We start from the raw sequence: 14,210 nt of genomic DNA on the forward strand, positions 1-14,210 counted from the left end.
GACACACTTGGCTTTAAGACAAGGAAACCATGGGGCACCTGGGTGGCTCAGTCAATTAGCGTCTGACTTTGGCTCAGGTTATGATCTTGAGGTTTGTGAGTTTGAGCCCCATGTAGGGATCTGTGCTGACAGCTCAGAGCCTGGAGCCTGCTTTGGATTCTGTGTCTCCCTCTCTCTCTCTGTCCCTTCCCCACTCACACTGTCTCTCTCTAACAAAAATAAATAAACATTAAAAAACAAAAAACAAAAAAAGACAAGAAAACGATCTGGGAGGGACTGACCTAATCATGTGAGCTCCTTAAATCTGGGTCTAGAGATCAGAAACATAAATTGGAGAGATTTGAAGACATAAATTGGAGACAGATTCCATGTGAGAGAAGATTCTCCCCTGTTAGCTCTAAAGATGGAGGGGATGATGGGGCAAGGGCCTGAGCACAACCCCTAGCAGCTGAAAGTGACCTCCAGCTAACAGTATGTAAGTAGTCCAGAAAGAGCTAACTTCTGGGGGGGCCTGGGTGGTTCAGTCGGTTAAGCATCCAACTTTTGGTTTTGGTTTCAGCTCAGGTCACGATCTCACGGTTGGAGAGTCTGAGCCCCATGTGGGGCTCTGCACCGATGGTGCAGAGCCTGTTAGGAATTTCTCTCTCCTTTCTCTGCCCCCTCCCCAGCTTGCTCTCTCTCTCTCTTTCAAAAAATAAATAAACATTAATTTTTTTTTTAAAAGAACTAATTCTGCCAACAGCCTGTATGAACTTAAAAGCATATTCTTTTCCAAAGCCCACAGAAGAGAACTCAGCCCAGCTGCCATATGGATTTCAGCCTTGTGAAAACCAGAGCAGAGAACCCACTCACATCCTGCAGGACTCTGAGACAATAACTGAGAGTTATTTTTAACCAGTAATTTGTGGTAATTTCTTACAAAGCAATAGCGAATGAATATATAAACTACTGGTCATTAAGGCAAAAAGAAGTGTAACATTTAAAATAATCACTGTTATATATTAGTCTTCTAGTAAATCAAGTTGAAAAGATGGTAAGTATGTGAATTCTAAGGGAAATACTTTCTTCTGAAGTCATTTGCAACCCCTAATCCATGAAGCAGGAAAGTAAAATAAACACAATATTAAAATATACCGAATGGGTTTCAGTACAACAGAAAATGCTAGGTTTGCTTAATTCTGGACACACAGCCTGCCAGCACAGCAGTTACCCTCTCTCTCACAGTTTCACTTCCCTGGAGCCCAGAGTTCTGACCCTGCAAGGCCAGAAAGGAACTGATGTTGTTTATGTGCCAAGGAACTAAAGTTTCTTCACTTTTGCAATGTCAGATATTTCTTTGCAGGTCAAGTTCAAATTCCTGAAAGAAAAAAATTTTAATTTTTAGGTGAGCAGATTTAAAATGCTGCTAAGGAATCCTCTTGCCCTTTGATTTTTTGAAATCATGATTATAGATTATAATGCTAAAAAAATTATCATATGGATAAACTAAATTTACATTCATACTTAATATGCACAGAAAAATTGAGCTAGGTAAATTCCTAACAAAAGTCACATTCAAAGACACCTGTAAATCTCCATTAAATCCATCTAAACCACTGGGCTTGGTGATGGCAAGTTTTCCTCAAATATTTGAAAACTGACATCATCCTAACCTCTCATTGAGAGCAAAAATTGGTGGAAAACCAAGGCAAGTATCCAGAACCGACTCTGCTATTCTGTCAAGCAGACAGCATGCCAATAGACGATTTATAATATGCCAGGCTGTGTCCCTGCAGAGTGTTTGGAGGTAGACCAGATGCCCATGTGACAGCTCACTCCTGGGTCAGAGGAAAGGGTAGGCCAATGACATTCAAGCTACAATAAATAGATTTCTTCATCAGTCAGAGTATGTGCAAGATAAAGAGACCGAGAAGAGCTCAGCCATAATTCCATCTGGCTCAGCAGATCTGCAGAAAAAGGGAGGAAGGAGGTAATTTGAAGCAATTATTATATTATCAGATGAAAGAAAATAAACTTTTTCTCAGAAGAACATTCCTATAACTGGTATGGAAATGGCAAGACAAAACAGCCCACCCACTCAAAAGTGACCACAAGAGGATGCAACACTGGAATGGAAGTTCACAAATAGAATTTCTCTACCTATTCTGACCACCATACTCTTTTTATAAATATAACACCATGTCACTTTGCACTAAGTGTAAATTCTGAAACAGGACACAGTCACCAGATAGAAAAGTCAGTCCTAGGGGAGATAAATTAGGAGCCACTAAAAGAAGAGTTAACTTTTTCAGATCACTGCGTCTGGAATGAGGGTGAATGTGCATACACAGTGGCAGAAATACTCAAGATTTGATGACTCCAAATTCTTTGGAAATAAATGAAAGCAAAATTATCTTATTTCTGCTAGTCTTTTGTGATTTCCACACCTTGAGCCACCTGGTCCCATGGAAGCACAGCTGGACAAGTCTGTCCAGAGCACTCAGAGTGATTCATTAGCAGTCACAGGACCACAGACGCACAAAATCTACCTTAAGATTTGGTTTCCTTTTCTTGGAGATTCTGAAAGGGGTGCCAACCACATTCAATATCGGGTTTTCAGAAATCTCCAAAGAGAAATTCTGCCCCATTGCCAAACAGTTACTTCAAAAACTTCACTGCACAAGTGACTCATCCTATAAACTCACTGGGGGGTGAAATCTGTCAAAAGATTAGAGTCTGGTATTAAATGTTGTTTAATAAGCAACAAAAGAGAAATCAGAAAAAGAACAGAGATAAAAGATCTTAACAGGCTATGCCAAAGTAAAACAGATAAACCTATAAAAATAAATCAGCTTGGTAGTAACATTTTTATTCATTGATCCTCCCATTTGTGACCTACTTTTACTCAAGGAATTACTCTTTCTCTAAAAGCAGTTAATCTCTAAAAGTAAGTTAACTTACACCACTAGGTGAACCAATGCTGGCTGAAATGCCCAAGTTATCACATATGAAAAGAAGTATACACATTGGGATTTCTGTCTACTTGTACTATTTCTTTTTTTTTTTTTAATTTTTTTTCAACGTTTTTATTTATTTTTGGGACAGAGAGAGAGCATGAATGGGGGAGGGGCAGAGAGAGAGGGAGACACAGAATCAGAAACAGGCTCCAGGCTCTGAGCCATCAGCCCAGAGCCTGACGCGGGGCTCGAACTCACGGACCGCAAGATCGTGACCTGGCTGAAGTCGGACACTTAACCGACTGCGCCACCCAGGCGCCCCTACTTGTACTATTTCAAACAACACAGTCTTTGGAATCAGACTGACCGGACTTAAAATAGACAAGCAGAATGATTGTGTCTTACTTAACCTCTCTGAGGTTATTGCCTCATATGTTAGATGCTGGTAAATGTTTCTTTCATATATGACTTACAGGGAATGAAACCACCCATATGCTGCAAAGCAGAACATTTTCATATAGCATAGTGGTTAATGAGTGCAAATTCCCTTACTCATCCTTTATAATCTTCATCTCATTTAACATAGGCACACGGCATGAAGTGCACCTCAGGACTCTTATGCCATCTGCAGTAACTGGGTAGGGAAAAGAGAAAGCCTAACATGGGAATTTAACAGGTTGATCTAGTGGTCATGACTTTCAGAGTTGACTGATTTTGTTCCCATTTTGCCATGCTGACCTGACTCTCTCTCTCCTCTTAACTGTAATAATGTCAGGAGCTATAGATCTTAGGGCTCTCTACTGGATTCCTGAAAGTGGCTGGCAGAAATTTGCGTTTATTCAAATCATGCATTCTCCTGGAAAAATCCCACAAGAGCAAGCACTTTTCTGACATAATTTTTTCCTCAATTAAAGATTTGTGTACCAAAACATGCATTAACACACAGGTCAGTGTAAGACAGAAATAGTTCATGTGTCAAACTGCCCCAAGCTCTGAGCCAGGAGAAAGATGGTAGAGTGTCCTTTGGGAGCTTCCAGCTCCCAGTTGGTGGCAAGCTTGTCTGGCCTGCTCTCCCAGCCTCTTCACCATCTGCAGCCCACCCAGGCCCAAAAGGTCTTCACAAGAATTTGTTAAGCAAAGGTCTACAGCATCCTTACTTAAAGCTAGGCCTTTTTACATGCTTCCCAAAGCTATGATCTAAAGAATTCTAGAAACGCCTTGATTGTGTCCCCTTGTATTTCTTAATCTGCCTTCTGCCTCCTGTGGCTGCTATGTATCAACTAAAATTTATCAGGCTTTTCTGATACATCTCAAGGTACATGGGAAATTCTCTCAATCCATCTTTTTTTTTCTGTATTTAAGCATTACTTTCCTCAAGATTAGCATGAATTAGGATGTGAAACTAGGGACATTAATAAAAAGACAGCAAAATGTCAATGAAAATACATCACAAAAAATATAGGAGGGACAATTATTAATGCCTTTTATAGTACCTCTAAAAGTCCTCGCTACAAAGTAGTTGTTTGGGAAGATAACAGGTCATCACTATTGATGAAACAAAAATTTGGCTTCTGAAATACAATTTTTTTTTTTAAGTAGGTTCCACGGCCTGCGTGGAGTCCAATGCAGGGCTAAGAGTTGGACATTTAACTGACCGTGCTACCCAGGGGCCCCTGAAATACAACTTTAAAGTATCACAAAGCAAACCACTGTTTTCAAGTTTGCATACAGCGACACACTACACAAACACATCCGCACATTCATGCACTGTCCAATAATTTATACGCAGTCTTCATAATAATGAGCAAGCTGGCCTTATGCTTACTTAAAACCAGTGTATTTACTAACACCTGTCCTTCATGCACAGCAAGCCATCCACTTTACAAGGCTTTTCTAGCTATCACAAACTAAAATTTAGATTCAGAAAATGAACATGTGCTTTGGAACACGTTGGAGTATTGTTGGAAGTATTGTCATTTAACTTAAAGACATAAAGGGCTTGAGAGGCTATTTCACATATCATTAAAACTTTACAAATTGCCAACAGGAAATCAGAAGATTACAGACTACATTTAATTTAATGCAGGGAAATCACCTTATGATGAACACCCGCTATGCCAGAAAGGTAACTAATGGAAAAGTCCTTTTCTCCTTCTCTTTCTCTCCAGTTCCAGCTTGTCCTGGTATTCACCACATCCCCACATCCCTAATCCACTTGTTCTAATATCTCCTTGGCCCAACCAGACAAATTGGTCCTTGGTCTCTTTGCCCTACCATCCTTCATCTCCTCTGACAGCACCTACAGAAGAATTACAGCATCAAACAGCCAAAGAAGCAAACTTTGGCTTCAGGGTGAGATCCACAGTCTAGGGCTTTGTCACCTCTGACATGAATTTCCAGAAGGTCCTACCACATTAGTTCAGTGTAATTACTGGAAATATTAACTGCATAATTTTCAAAATATAAACAAGGACAGCATGCAGAGGTGACCACCACAACCCCTAGGGTCTCAGAGCTTTTTAAAAACCAATACTCCTGTAGCATTTCAAAAGAGAACTTTCCCTATAGATGATACAGCAGAAGCCATTTGTCCCTGAATCTCAAAATATTACCCACTATGGCATCATCTTATTCTCAAGCCTGTTCCATACCTCTGCAGAGCTGTGTTTTAGCATCAAACATTTAAGACTAATTCTTATTTCTCTAACAATGTTATGGGTAAGGCCTCCTATATCCAAAAAGAAAATAAAGTAAAGCAATTCTGATACTATTTTTCTAGAGGAGAAACAGAGCAGATTAATATCAAGTCACAGGTACTATGAATCCTCAGTTTACCAGATAACTCCTGTCAATGTTAATAACTCAGTAGAGCGCACGATATTGGTGGAGGGAGGGTGTGTGTGAAAATGCACGACTGTGGAAGAACCCCTTGACTGCTATCTCACCTCGTTTTGAGGAATGGCATCATTTTTGAGAATGATCAGGTTCCCGGCACTCTGCCCACTTTGGCCTGTGAGGTGCCTGCTGTCACTCGCTGCCGCCTGGGCTCCCCCAGGCCCCAGTCCTGTCTGTGCCCCTGTGTTATAAAACATGAAAGTGTCACTCCCTGAGCCTGCTGTCAGACAGGCCTTGTAGCAGTAGGTCTTGGTGAGGGAGCCGTTCCCTCGCACTTCAATGAAGTGAGGCTGCACTTTGAGGCCGTGTGGTAACCTGGCATCAATATTGTTATTGGCCTGTTTGTTTAGTTCAGCAGGGCACCGCTCCCTCACTCCACAGAAGCCCCCACAGCACGCGGTTCCATATGCAGTATAGTGGTAGCACTTGATGATGCTCAAAACAATGATTGTCAAAAGAAATATAAAAGACACTGTGCTTAATGCTATTATTAGATAAAGTGTAATTTCAGAGTATGTCCGAGGACCCTTCACGTGTCTCTGAGTATCAGGGAGGATTTTGGAAACCCTATCCACCACAGCTACTGTAATGGCCACAGAGGCTGACAGTGATGGCTCTCCATTGTCTCGGACCACCACGGTCAGGTTGAAAGTGGTTCCACTCTCATCTCCCATCTTCCTGGTAGTCCTAATTTCTCCTGTGTGTAGCTCTACTTTAAAGAGGTCCAGGTCAGAAGTCTGAGCCAGGTGGTAAAAGAGCCAAGCATTCTGCCCAGAGTCTGAGTCCATGGCTATGACTTTGGTGACCAGATAGCCAGCAGGGGCAGTTCGAGGCACCATCTCAATGGCTGCTGACGAATTAGTTGAGGTAGGGTATAGGATGTGAGGGGCATGGTCATTCATGTCCACCACATACACATTGGCGGTCACAGTGCTGCTCAGCGGTGGACTCCCCTTGTCCTGGGCCTCCACAGTCACAAAGAACTCCCGAAACTTCTCATAGTCAAAGGAGTTGACAGCATAAAGGCTGCCACTGGCACTGTTAACGGAGACATAGGAGGTGACTGGCAGCCCTTGAACCTCCTTCTCCAGGAGGGAGTAGGTCACCTCTGCATTCTCCTTTTCATCTGGGTCTGTGGCTTGCACAGTGCAGAGCAACACCCCCGGCAAATTGTTCTCCTGGATGTAGATGTTGTAGGAGTCCTTTAGGAAGCTTGGTGGGTTGTCATTGATGTCAGAGATCTCAACCTGCAGTGTCCGCTGGGATGTGAGCTGTGGCACTCCCCCATCAGTGGCTGTCACTGTGATGTTGTAGGCAGCTACCCGCTCCCTGTCCAGCGGACCATTCACCACCAGTGTGTAGGAGTTTCCAAAGCCATTCAGCCGGAAAGGGAGTGAGGCCTCCAGGCCCAGGCTCACTTTCCGGTTGGGGCCTGAGTCTTGGTCATTGACACTGAGAAGGGCCACAACAGTATTCGATGCAGCATCCTCAGGCACTGGGCTGTACACGTCCGTGAGTACCACCTCTGGTGCATTATCATTCACATCCACGATGTCCACCAGTACCTTGCAGTGACCCACCATGGGCACTGGACCCTGATCAGTAGCCTGCACATAGATCTGGTAGGAAGAGGCCTCCTCATAATCCAGTGCTCCACTTACCCGCACTTCCCCAGTGCTGGCATCGATGCTGAAGAGCTGCCTCTCCCGGTCCGACGTGTAGCTGCTCAATGAGTACCTGAGCTCGCCATTGGAGCCCTCATCCGGGTCCGAGGCATTCAGCTTCACCACCAATGTGCCCGGAGGAGCGTCCTCCCGAAGCTGGACACGGTAAGTGTTCTGGTCGAAGGTGGGAGAATTGTCGTTAGTGTCCAGGACACGCACCGAGATCTGTGCCGTGCCCGAGCGGGCTGGGCTGCCTCCGTCCACAGCTGTGAGAACCAGGTGGTGCAAGACTGCCTGCTCGCGGTCCAGGCCCTTCCGCAGCACCAGCTCCAGCACCTTACTGTTCTCCTGCAGGGGTTTAAGGTCCAGCTCGAAGTGCTCGCTGGGGCTGAGCTCATAAGTCTGCACCGAGTTGGCGCCCACGTCGGGGTCCTGCGCGCTCTCAATGTGAAAGCGCGCTCCAGGAGCCACCGATTCGCTTACCTGAAGCTGGTAATCCGGCCGCGGGAAGCGCGGCGAATTGTCGTTGATGTCCAGTACCTCCACCTCTACGGCACTCACCGCCACGGGGCTGTGCGCCAGCACTTCCAAGCTGAGCAGGCAGCGAGGCCGCTGCTCACACAGCGCCTCCCGGTCAATGCGCTCGTTGACGAAGAGCGCTCCACTTGTCAGGTCCAGCTCCAGGTAGCGCGGACTGGGCGCACCCAGATGGTTGATGCGCAGGCAGCCCGGCCCCAAACGCCGCAGCTCCAGCCCCAGCGCGTTAGCCACGTTGCCCACAAGCGCGCCGGGTGCCTGTTCCTCCGGCACCGAGTATCGTAGCTGGGAGGCCGCTGGGCCCGGCAGCAGCAGTAGCAGCAGGAGAGGCAGCAGCAGCAGCCAGGACATGGGCGGCCGGAGTCGTAGATGCTCTGTCGCCCCAGGTCTGGTGCCCGCCAGCTCCATAGCCACCGGCCGCGGCGGAGGTAGCCGGGCAGGGCCGGAGGCAGCAGCTTTCCCAGCCGCGCTCCACGCCCGGGCCCCGCCTCCGCCTCTGCTCGTGCTGCCCTGCGCCCGCTCCCCCACCGCTCACGCGCTAGCAAACGCCGGGGGCCGCTCCTCTCGTAGGCCCTCCGGAGGGCTCCTGGCCCCGCCGCCCCCGCTGACTCCCCATATCCCAGCTCCTCCGCTCGCCTGGGAGTCGCTCCGCCTGGCTTCGCTGCAAGCCTGCCTGCTTGCCTGCCGCTGCCGCCGCCGCCGCCGCCGCTCCAGGGGGGAGGGAAAAGGAAGCAGAACGGGCGGGGGAGGAGTGCTCAGCAAGTCCGGCTCCGATTCCGCACCGAGGTGGCAGACGGCAACCGAGAGTGATCGGTCGCCCCAGCCACTCAAGCCCCGGCTCCTTCACCCTGGACACGCGGGATCCCGGCAGACCGCGGGAACACGGCCACTCCCTTTCTCCCTGCCCCCATCCCCCGGTTCAGCCAGTCTCCAAGGTACCTCGGCTGTTTAACGGGTCTTGTAAGGATATTATTCTAGGACAGACAGTTGTGTCTCTAGGACCTGGGCTATCCGACCTTCCCAGGAAAAGATTTCCAACCGCAATTCAGGAAAATAAACTCAGGACCTTAGCTAAGTGTGGGCACCTGGGCGGCGGCCCCACAGTCAAAAGAAACGAACGCAAGGGAGGCGCTCTGGGGTTGCTGATGATGGAGATTATTTACCTGCCCCCCAAATTTTCCCTAGAATACTCCTAAATAGAACAGAAAGTGTTCAACTCCTGGGGCAAAGGGAGGGGGAGGACAAATGCTGTCCTCTTCTGCGGAGCAAGCCAAAAACATCCTGGGATCTCAATACTCAGTTCTGCTAGGAGCCAAGTAGCGCTTGCTTTTCAAGTGTGTATCTTGGCAAATAACCAATATTTGAAGTTTTAAAATTCTCTTTTAAAATTGGCTCCACGAAGCTACAGGCTAAGCTCTTATTTGACCTCTTTTGATCATAGTGGGGAAATATGGTAAAATTTTAAAGAAATTCTTCTCTCAAGCTTTTCCTCATTTTACTCCAAATCTTTTTTCATTTATCATCCAAGAAATTTTCTTTGTTCCTTCATGAGTGGTTTAAAATACTTCTTTAATAGATGACAATGTCTTCAAGAGCCTGCAAAACCATTACGTCAAGAGCGTTACTCTTCATCTCCCAAGCCCGGCTGGAATTCGGATGCCATTAATGCTTTGCAGTGAAAAATCTGCTGTTATTAGGCAAAATGTGGGAGGCTGGCATTTGTCTTAACAACAGCCAGCAGTTTCGATGGCTGCAGCTCACCTTCCATAAATATGAGGCTCCTTTACACCTCTGCGGCTCCTTTCCCCTAAGACTCAATCTTGTATTGCTACAGAGATAACAAAAAGACGACCGATTCTCTCTCCAGTGAACAAAAAGGCAAATGGATCAGAGGAAGCATCTCCATGCTGTGTCACTGCCTCTGCTCCTCTGTTCCAGATATCCACTCTTCCCAGGCCCTCTCATCTCTTCCACAGAAATTTAAAATCCATTGTTGGGGTGCCTCGTTGGCTCAGTCGGGTAAGCATCCGAGCATTGGGCTCAGTGCTGAGCAAGGAGCCTACTTAGGATTCTCTCTCCCAGCCCTCTCTGCCCCTCCTCCATGGGTGCGCATGTGCGCGCACTCTCTCTCTCTCAAAATAAACATTTTAAAAAAGAATCTCAAAAAAAAAAAAATCCATTGTCGTCCCACATGCAAAAAACACTCACTAAAAAGTCCTTTCCCTTTCTCATCTCCTAGCACCTTCTCACTCCTAGATTTTCCTCTGTGGGTCATTTTCTAGCCCTGAGCTGGAACAACGCCAAAATGAGACCTGACAGTTGGTATTCTTCCTGCCTTGAGGGCATAAGTGAAGGGCCCAAGGCAATGATCCTGCCAGATTTCAAAGGCCTGGACTAGCACATCCCTCCCTTCCACCCACTAAGTGAACTTGCTGACAACACTCCATAACCTAACCAATTTTATTCCAGAGATGCTCCCAGACTCCTCCTATCACTGCTGCTTCTTATTTGTCCTCTTTGTTCCCTCAAGGGTGCAGAGTGGGAAGCAATTTCCATCACATTCTATTCCTGTCTCCTTTCTTAGGTCTCTCACTTCTCCCTCTCTGTCTGCTTCCTCCCCAAATGTCCCTACAATAATTCTATCTCTGTTTGCTGTGGTAATTTGATCTCAGAAAGCCTTAAACTCTCAAGTGCATGAGTTGTAGGCTTGGCCTATGTCTTCACCCATTACTTATTTCTGAAAATAAATGGCTTCTAAGTGGAGTCAAGTTATAAGTTGTCAGGAGGAGTGACCTTTTCTTCTCTCATCTCCTCCCAGGCCCTGACAGTCACTGCCACCTTTGCCCACAGCTCAGAAACCTGGCCACTGGGTATTGACCATGCATGGATCTGTGCCCCTAAAAAGATCAAAGGCACTTAAGGAAGAGATTAAAATGACAACGCTTGGTGACGTTTTTAATGGAAGCCCCCAAGTGTCACATCTCTAGAGAAAAAAAACACAAAAAAACGGGGCTTGCCCTTTAGCAATTTTGTCATCTTTCAGCAAGGACACCTGCCAGGTTGTCCATTTTGATGTGTCAGGATCATAAGCTTCAACTAGTATTTACTCCCTCAGTGATTGGGAAGGCAAACAGATAACCAACACAAATCAGACACCTTTTCAAAGACATTGTACTAAAGAGATTGTACTATATATTTTTTAAAGTTTATTTATTTATTTTGAGAGACAGTGTGCATGTGAATGGGGGAGGGGCAGAGAGAAGAGAAGAGAGAGAGAATCCCAAGCAGGTTCCACGCTGTCAGCATGGAGCCAGACACGGGGCTCTATCTCATGAACTGTGAGATCATAACCTGAGCCTAAATCAAGAGCCTGCTGTTCAACCAACTAAGCCACCCAGGCACCCCATTGACTGTACTGTGATATTACAATAATTTTGTTCCACACACTATTGTACTTAGCCTCTTGCCAACCTTTTAAAAATTGGCTTGCCAGCCTTTTAAAAATTGCCAACCTTCCTACTTGGTGGAATGAGATTACTTACATTGCTGGCAAGTGTCCTGTCTAGAAATATGAATATTAATGCCTTGACCACTCCTTCTCTCACTATACACTCCTTTCCTTGGAACTTTAAGAACCCCTATTAAAAAGCAGAATAACACAATGTTTAGGAGCACAGAGTTTGGAGTCATTCATACCCTTGCCAATGACTGTGTGGCCATGGACATGCACTGAAACCCAAGCTTCAGTTCACTCATTTTAATCAGGGAAGACACAATATTAAGTAAAACTCATAGATAGTTATGATTATATGGGATGATATATATAAAGCAATTTGCATAGTGACTGACAAGTATAACTATTATTATTATTATTACTAAAATGCAACAATTTATTATCAAATAATACCTTAGTTGACAGTCTATATATAGCCCTTTAGGTATCAAACACAGGTGAGCATCTGAAACTATGCCAGATAGGAAGTCAGTGATGAAGCTGAGTGAGCTCCAAAGTTAAGCTTTCCAATTACTTCTAGAGATTATCCTGTATTTTGAAAATAAAAACCACTCCCATTTTATATCACCAAGGAAAAGGGACTTCTGTCATGAGAATTCCCCCACGGGATTTACTTCCTCACAAGAGAGAGATTCACCTTTTTAGGATACGTGAAAATACTTTAGCAACAGGGTATGAAAGAGTTCCTAAGCATGCTGTAATCTTCAGCACCCAGTATAGTGCTTGGCACAGAGGCACTTAATTAATGTTTTTTGAACAGAACTAAATTTACAGCTTGTGCAATTCTCTCAGATAGAAATAGCTTCTTCTTTTTTCTCCCCCTAAGTCTTATATACATTCCAAAAATCCATCTTAAAACTCACCTAATCCATAAAACATTGTCTATTCTAATCACAATGGCCTTTCCCCCCTTTCACAGTCTACCACATATTTCTGAATGCTGACATGTGTCATTCTTTAATTCATCCAAAAGCTTTAGTAGCATTTCTTTACCTGAATTATAAGCAACCTGCAAGTAGAAGCCATGCCTTCTATTTCTGTGTATTCTTCACAGTGTGGGAGACCTTATAAACTCACAATAAATGATGATTGTGTAATTTTCTTCAGATCCTTTTTTAGCAAATTCAAGAGTTGCTACAATTCAGGCTTGTCCTCTTTGTTGTATATGAACAGACCATTTCTAATGGAGAGAGGGCTCAAGAGTCTGAAATGACCTTACTATAGATTTCTTCCTTTAATATTTGAAATACAAGTATTTCAAACCTGGAGAACTGAATCCCACTAATAAAGTTGCTGGACTTTAAAAAAGGCTCTGCCCAAAAGTATTATGTTATTGCTTTTTCTACTTTGTATTGTAATTATAACTTATAAAGTACAGGCATTTGCTGCTTATATAACCAACAAGAAAAGTGACATGATGAGAGAAGTGCCATAGTAGACATGGTTTTGTGTATCCCCTTGGTAGATAATAACTTTTAAATAGTATTCCTCAATTGTATCCCTTAACTGCATTTGTAAAATACATCCATCGTGAGGTCATTGGGCACAAGAGCAAAACCAATCACAACACAACTGAATTAGGCCTATTAAGAAAAATATTGGCACTCAGTGAACTCTCCTAATTCACATAAATTTTCCCTTTATTATTGCATCATTACAAATAATTTTACTTTGAAATGATTAGAACCAAACCATCTGGAGTCTTCTGGCCATAGGTCAAGGGGACATAATCCATTAGTTTGATCAGGCTTTGGGCTGGCCATGATAAAAGTATCTGCCAGGTCGTCTGGGTGGCTCAGTGTCTTCAGCGTCTGACTTCGGCTCAGGTCATGATCTCACAGTTCATGGGTTCGAGCCCTGCGTCGGGCTCTGCTGACAGCTCAGAGCCTGGAGCCTGCTTTGGATCCTGTGTCTCCCTCTCTCTCTGCTCTTCCACTACTCACGCTCTGTCTCTCTCTCAAAAACAAATAAACATTAAAAACAATTAAAAAAAGAATATCTGCCAAATCAGGAAGGATCTAATTTTTTAAAATAATTTCTTAAGTTTATTTATTTATTTATTTTGAGAGAGAGAGAGGGAGGAGTTGGTTAGGAGCAAAGAGAGTGGAGAGAGAATCCCAAGTAGGCTCCACACTATCAGTGTAGAGCCAAATGCAGGGCTCAATCTCACAAACCATGAGATCATGACCTGAGCCAAAATCGAGAGTTGGACGCTTAGCCCACTGAGCCACACAGGTGCCCCAGGAAGGATCTAATTTTCATTTTTAAAATGTATATTTGTGTTGTTTCACAAACTGAGCATATATATATAATTTAAAAAAAGAGACCATGAACATCCCAATGTTTAGTGCAGTCCAAAGAAGTTAAACAGTTTCACATTGTTATAAAGGAACAGGACTTCTGATATTTATGCATCTCCAGAAGTAAAATACTTTTCTAATGTGTTTACAGCCTTCTTTACAGGTATAGCATCCAGTAGATGGGGAGATAAAAAGATTTTCATATAACATTACAGGTTTTTTTTTTTTTTCACATTCCCTTCCCTCCAGAGAGAATGCATTAACTTTTAGGGAAAGATCTCTATATTTTTAGTTTTGAGAAACAAATATAATACACTGTTGATTTTTAACTGAGGCATCTGAAAATTGCTTACAATAAGCAAAG

General features: G+C 44.4%; 1 protein-coding gene across 4 annotated transcripts in view; it reads right to left on the reverse strand.

Moving 5' to 3' along the window:
* Nucleotides 1–14,210, reverse strand: part of LOC121021282 (protocadherin alpha-C2) — a 90,112-nt gene that overhangs the window by 38,778 nt on the left and 37,124 nt on the right. For 2 of the 4 annotated variants that reach the window (XM_040461550.1, XM_040461548.1), the window contains exon 1: nucleotides 5,882–8,557. The exons of 1 other annotated variant lie outside the window; for it this stretch is intronic. In XM_040461550.1, the coding sequence (XP_040317484.1) occupies nucleotides 5,882–8,440 (2,559 nt within the window). In that variant the 5' untranslated portion in view covers nucleotides 8,441–8,557. Of the gene's footprint in view, nucleotides 1–975; nucleotides 1,358–5,881; nucleotides 8,558–14,210 lie in introns of those variants that run through there. One more of the 4 variants, XM_040461551.1, reaches the window with a different exon arrangement.

This window comes from Herpailurus yagouaroundi, unplaced genomic scaffold, assembly GCF_014898765.1.
Source record: "Herpailurus yagouaroundi ecotype Mexico unplaced genomic scaffold, PumYag 280, whole genome shotgun sequence".
NCBI lineage: Eukaryota > Metazoa > Chordata > Mammalia > Carnivora > Felidae > Herpailurus > Herpailurus yagouaroundi.